General features: G+C 25.6%; 1 protein-coding gene across 1 annotated transcript; it reads left to right on the top strand.

Moving 5' to 3' along the window:
• The first annotated feature begins 513 nt into the window (after positions 1-513).
• Positions 514-1077, top strand: LOC148199776 (small ribosomal subunit protein uS2-like). The gene is made up of 2 exons (XM_088112779.1): positions 514-730; positions 863-1077. Exons 1-2 carry the CDS (start codon positions 580-582, stop codon positions 1075-1077), a joined length of 366 nt encoding a protein of 121 aa, XP_087968905.1. The 5' UTR covers positions 514-579.
• Positions 1078-6000: the final 4923 nt, after the last annotated feature.

Here is a 6000-nt window from a genome sequence, read left to right as displayed (position 1 = left end):
AGTATTATAATATATTAAAATCTAGTATTAAAATAACATGGTAGGAGTTAGGAAGATTGTTGATATGTTGATTTGATGATGTAAGCACCTTTTTTCGTTGATTCTTTTCTTCAAGTTCATTATCTTAGTTTGATAAAAATGTAAAAGTAAGATTATGTTAAAAATAATAGATGTTAAAAAATAATCAATTATATTAAAAAATATTTGATTATTTTAATTAAAAATAATTTTTTACATGTTTTACAAATAATCAATTATTTCAACTAATAACCGATTATGTTAAAAAAAGGGTTAAATATGTTTTTAGTCCCTGAACTATCAGACGATTTTGTTTTTAGTCCCTGCTCAGAACTTTGATGGTTTTTAGTCCTTATAGTTTTGAAACTCTGAGTATTAGTCCTTAAAAATGGACGGTGTTAAGTTTTTGTGGATGTGGCAAACGGCGATGCCACGTGATCACTGATCTCTGCCTTCACTCTCTGCCACGTGGGATGTTTAACTCTTGAACTGAGGTTATTTGCTGTAGTCAGAAACACTAAGGTTTTCAAGCTCTTGTTTGGGAGCTTGCGAGAGGTAACCATGGCCGCCACAACCAACGCCGCTGCCCCGCCGCGCCAGCTCTCTCAAAAGGAAGCCGACATCCAGATGATGTTGGCAGCCGACGTTCACCTCGGCACCAAAAATTGTGATTTTCAAATGGAGCGCTACATCTTCAAGCGCCGCAACGATGGTAACTAACATTTTTATATTATCTCTATCGTTATACAATAGACAACAGCCTTGTGTTATATAATTTTGAATCTGCAATAGCTACAGGAGCGCAATGTGGTTTTGATTTGTTGTGGTGTGGATTTGGTATTAGGTATTTATATTATCAACCTTGGTAAGACATGGGAGAAGCTTCAACTTGCTGCTAGGGTTATCGTTGCAATTGAGAACCCTCAGGATATTATTGTGCAATCTGCTCGGCCTTATGGTCAGAGAGCGGTTCTCAAGTTTGCCCAGTACACTGGTGCTCATGCCATTGCTGGAAGGCACACTCCTGGTACCTTTACCAATACTCAGTTCAAGAGTTAAACATCCTACGTGGCAGAGAGTGAAGGCAGAGATCAGTGATCACGTGGCATCGCCGTTTGCCACATCCACAAAAACTTAACACCGTCCATTTTTAAGGACTAATACTCAGAGTTTCAAAACTATAAGGACTAAAAACCATCAAAGTTCTGAGCAGGGACTAAAAACAAAATCGTCTGATAGTTCAGGGACTAAAAACATATTTAACCCTTAAAAAAATCATCAATTCATGAACAATCAATTGATAATAATAAATTATGTTGGTTCAAAATGGCTTCTAAATTACATAAATAGCATATTAATCAACTATATGTAAAAATAATCAATTATATCTGTGAATTTCTTCAAAACTTATTTAAAAATAAAGTATTTGCATTTTAAAAACATAATTTCATATTTTTCAAATCTAGAGAACTTTATTGTGATTTAGAAATCTTTTTTAAAGAGGTTTGTGTGTGATTATATGTTTTTCATTACAAGTGATATATTTATTTTATTTTTCTTGTAATTTGATTTGAATTTCATGCCCTAATGTATGGTGTGTTAGTGTATACAATTGAGAATTTTCATTATTTTTTTGAAATGTGTTTCAAGTAATGATTTGTATATTTTGTTCTAGTTACTTATGTGTTTTCTATAATTGGATAATTCAATATTATAGTAAAAAATCCAATTTAAGTTGCTTGAATTAATTTGATGTAGATTTTGAAAGAATTGAAATGGTATAATTTTTTTGGTGTGTTCTTGAATTTTATATTTACTTATTATGTTTAATCTTTATTGTTTTTTATGGTCATTAACCATTCCATTGATTTTTTTTTTCTATTATGAAAATTTTAAGTAAAGTTTTCTTTAAAACATTTAGTAAATATTTTTACAATCAATTCACATTGTCTCTTAATTGTGAATGAGTTAATATATATTAATTTGTTCAACATTGATGTCTTTTTATGCTTGTTTTTTACTTAATAAAAAATTAGATGTTTACTAGTAGAATTTATGGAAAGAAGTTTCCTAATGATACAAAATTATTTCTATATAATGGATTATAAGTTTAGTGTATAGTTGTTGGAATAAAAAGAGGTCAAATATATGTACTTAGATCTTAGTCAACCAAAGCAATATAAAAATTACTCTTATCTTTGTCCATTATATAAATTGAACAACTAAATTTTTTAACAAGCAATTGAAATAGAGATAATTTTCATTATAGAATATTAAATAATGAAAAATAAATTAATAAATTCACCAAAACAAAAACTGATGGAACTATGTATGAAGAAAATAAACTTTCAATCTTCTCAAACATGGAGTTAAACATTTATTTTACTTATCTAAATTTTACATTTTTATAAGTTTTCTAAGTTTACAATCCGTCTTACTATGTATGTAATGTTTTAACAACATTGGATTACTGTTTATTTTTCATAAGTAAATAAATATTTATAAACTAGTTTTACACTTTTCCTCACACATATATATACAGATATATTAATATTGGAAAAGAAAATTAAAATTAATACTATTAGTAACTTATTAGTGATTAATAAGAGATATAATATAAAAATCAAATATGTAAATTTAAAATAAAAAATAAAAAATATAATATAATATTTTTTCAGCATTACTTGTATGTATCACACATATAATTTATACGTGTAAATGATTAAGATGAAAACGTGTAAAATTTTAGATATACCAATAAAATAGTTTGGTGAATTTCTTTTACAAAATAGTAATAAATTTTAAAATATACTATTAAACTTTCTTTTTTATTTTTATCTCTTTGTTTTCCACCTATACAATTGATATTGATTTTGTGTATATAAACATTTAGGGTACATTGTTGTACATAATAAAGTAACTTCAATTCATATCATTCTTTTTATTTTATTTTTATAATTATTTTGAAAAAATTATCTAAATTTATCCTAATACTTGGTGATTGAATTATTATGACATTAACCAACCCTTATCGACCTTAAAAATATGTACTTTTATTTAAAAACTTTTTACGTAAAAAACGAGAGACATTTCACTTCGACCAATTGGCTAATGCTATTCACTTTTATTTTATATTATTCTTGAAAGACAATGAACAATGTGAAATCACAAGAAAAAAATTGAAAAAGATCATGACAACCACAATGTGTATATCTTTTTCATCTTAATTAGAATGAGTCGTTATTATGTTTTTATAGATATATATTATTTTAATAAAATGTTGAAAAATAAAACCAATTTAAAAAAATATAAATATAAATTTTATTTTATAAAAGTAAATTAAATTTAAAATTTAGTTTTGAATCTTAATTTAAAATTTATCTTAATAAAATTTAATATTTATTAAATATATTATTTCATCCGCTTTCAATCTACCATAGTAATAATTAAACTTATTCATTAGCTTGTAAGAAAAGTTATAAAGTTATTAAAGCGATTACATACTTCATCCAATTCATTTAAATATAAAAATTTAAACACATATCTGATTAGGACAATGACTAATAATCAATATAATCATTTAGTAATATATTTCACAGTTAATCCAAAAACACAACTCTTATACTTATAAAATATACAGGTTAATAAAAAAATCTGTTTTTTTTTCTTTAAATTTATGAATTAGTTCTTTTATAAAATATTAGTTTAATTTCCATTTTATATATTCTTGTGGCACATGAATAAGATTAGAATACGATAAAAAAAGCTTCTTAAATAAATTGTGGGTTTAAATAAATTTAGAATATTTATTATAAAAGTATGAAATAGAAATGTGTAGAAACATAATGTGTGAGAATATAATAAGATGAAATAAAATAATAATATTTGGAAAGTGAAGTGGGGTATCTTGACATGTTGCTTTATGATAAGAAAAAAAGGTAACATGAAAAGAGTATCTTTAATGTGATTTGATTAAGTGGTCCAAAACTCTGCATTGCTCACTCTTTTTCATAATTTCTCCAACTTGATACTGCTATAATCCAAATGGGACCATTTTCTTAAAATATTATTATTTTCTTTACTTTATGTATTCAATGCCCATGAAAAATTTATATTATTTTATAATAGATACCGAATATTCTTCTGTACCCGTTGGTTTCTTCCATAAAAATTATATTTAAATTTAACAGAGGTGTTTATGTCTATTAATAATGTTTGTAGAGTTTATTCAATCCTTTTCATTTTATAAAATAAAAAGTATAATTTTTAATTCTATTCTCAATCATCATCAGTTTATTAAAGATAGTGCCATATAGTGATATTTTTAGAATAATCTAACAATAGATATGAAGATCTTTTAACTAGAGTAAACTATGTTTTTTTTTATATAATTTTTTGTCTTAATTTATTGGTTGTTATATTAATTTAGCAATTTTGTTCTTGTTATTAAGATTATATTGCATTTCAAATTCTTCTTCAGATGCTTCACGAGCATACGAGACATGCTTTAATCGGGTTATATAAGTTATTTGAAGAAAAAAATAAATACTATTTTTTCTTCTTCTGAATATAATCCCAATTGTTTAAAATACGATTCCTTTGTTTACTATTATAAATACAAGCTTTTTGGTATGATCAATATTAAGATTTCAAGAGAAAGTGTTATTACAATCTGTTTTTTTTTTCTTTTTATTAAATTTGATTTTGTGTCTTATGAATCGGAAACATAAATTTTAAAAGCATGAGATTTTAACCATTTTTTTTAATTAAACTTTACCAATTTAGTGACATCTTTTATCATAAAAAGTTGAAAGAATAATTAAACACATGTTTTTGAAGTGATGCATCATTAATTCATCAATTTTCTATTATATGGGTTGATTGGTCTATGTTCACCGATCGGTCAACCACAAAAAATCAACTTCACGAATAAATTGCAACTGGGTCAATCGAACGATCAGAATTTGTGACTAGGAGTGTTCGGTTTGACGAACTAAAAGTTTGATTAACAAGATAAAAGCGTACTTAAAGAATATTGGACTGCAATTGGGTCAGTTGTAATTGAAAGTCCACTTAGAAACTTATAAGTGCAAAATTAAGGTAAAGAGGTAGATCATTGCATTTATTAAACATTTAAAAGCTAATTATAATAACCAACCGGTAATCAAAAACTAACTTGAGCGTCAAAGTGCTTTTAGCGAGTACTCATCGCTCGAATTTGGACTATTTTCAAAACATAAGATAAAACATTTTTTCCTTTTTCTAATGTCCATGTTTTTATTTATTTTCATGTAACTGTGATTTTAATTTTTAAAATTATAAATATCAGTAGATAGTAAAGATCATGTAAAATAATTATTTTAGGGATGTGTGATTTCTTTTAAGATATACGAAGAGGTCGAAAACACACCGACCTACATAAAGCTGAAGATTCCTTTTCTACACCAAAGAGTCGAAGATGTATATGTCAATCATACAGTAATGATCTACATAAGTAATAAGACATTATGGAAAGATTAAGAAAAAATTATAGAAATTAAAAAACTCTAAAACAAGATAATCTGATGAATCTTCAATCTACACCAAAGAGTTAAAGATATATGTGTTAATCCTGTACTACGAACTTACATAAGTAATAACCGAAAGATTAATAATAATTATACAAATTAAAAAATTCTAAATCAAGATAATTCTACGAACCTTAAATCCAAGATAATGGTTAATTCAAATACTAGATACAATCACTATACAAGATATAGTAGAATCATTTCAACTTTATTATTTTACTCTATTAACTTACTTGAAAGTTGGAATAATTTTACAAACTCTCACGTCAAGATCATCAAATCCTTATCAAGGAATACATTGGCATAAATATTAGAAGACGGATCAATTTGAAAATTGGGAAGTAAAGTGGACATATAAACTTCCTTATACATCTTAACCTAACAAAAAAACTTGTATATTTATAAGTATATGTCG

The sequence above is a fragment of the Vigna umbellata genome, chromosome 4 (assembly GCF_029865625.1).
Source record: "Vigna umbellata cultivar VRB3 chromosome 4, Vumbellata_1.0, whole genome shotgun sequence".
NCBI lineage: Eukaryota > Viridiplantae > Streptophyta > Magnoliopsida > Fabales > Fabaceae > Vigna > Vigna umbellata.
Note: the sequence above shows the minus strand (reverse complement) of the source record. Positions and strands in the feature narration are given on the sequence as shown.

Excerpts from the sequence above, each read along its gene's own strand:
- LOC148199776 (XM_088112779.1), top strand. The coding sequence starts at position 580 with ATGGCCGCCACAACCAACGCCGCTGCCCCGCCGCGCCAGCTCTCTCAA. Across the intron at positions 731-862 it reads CTTCAAGCGCCGCAACGATG|GTATTTATATTATCAACCTT; the intron begins GTAACTAACATT and ends ATTTGGTATTAG.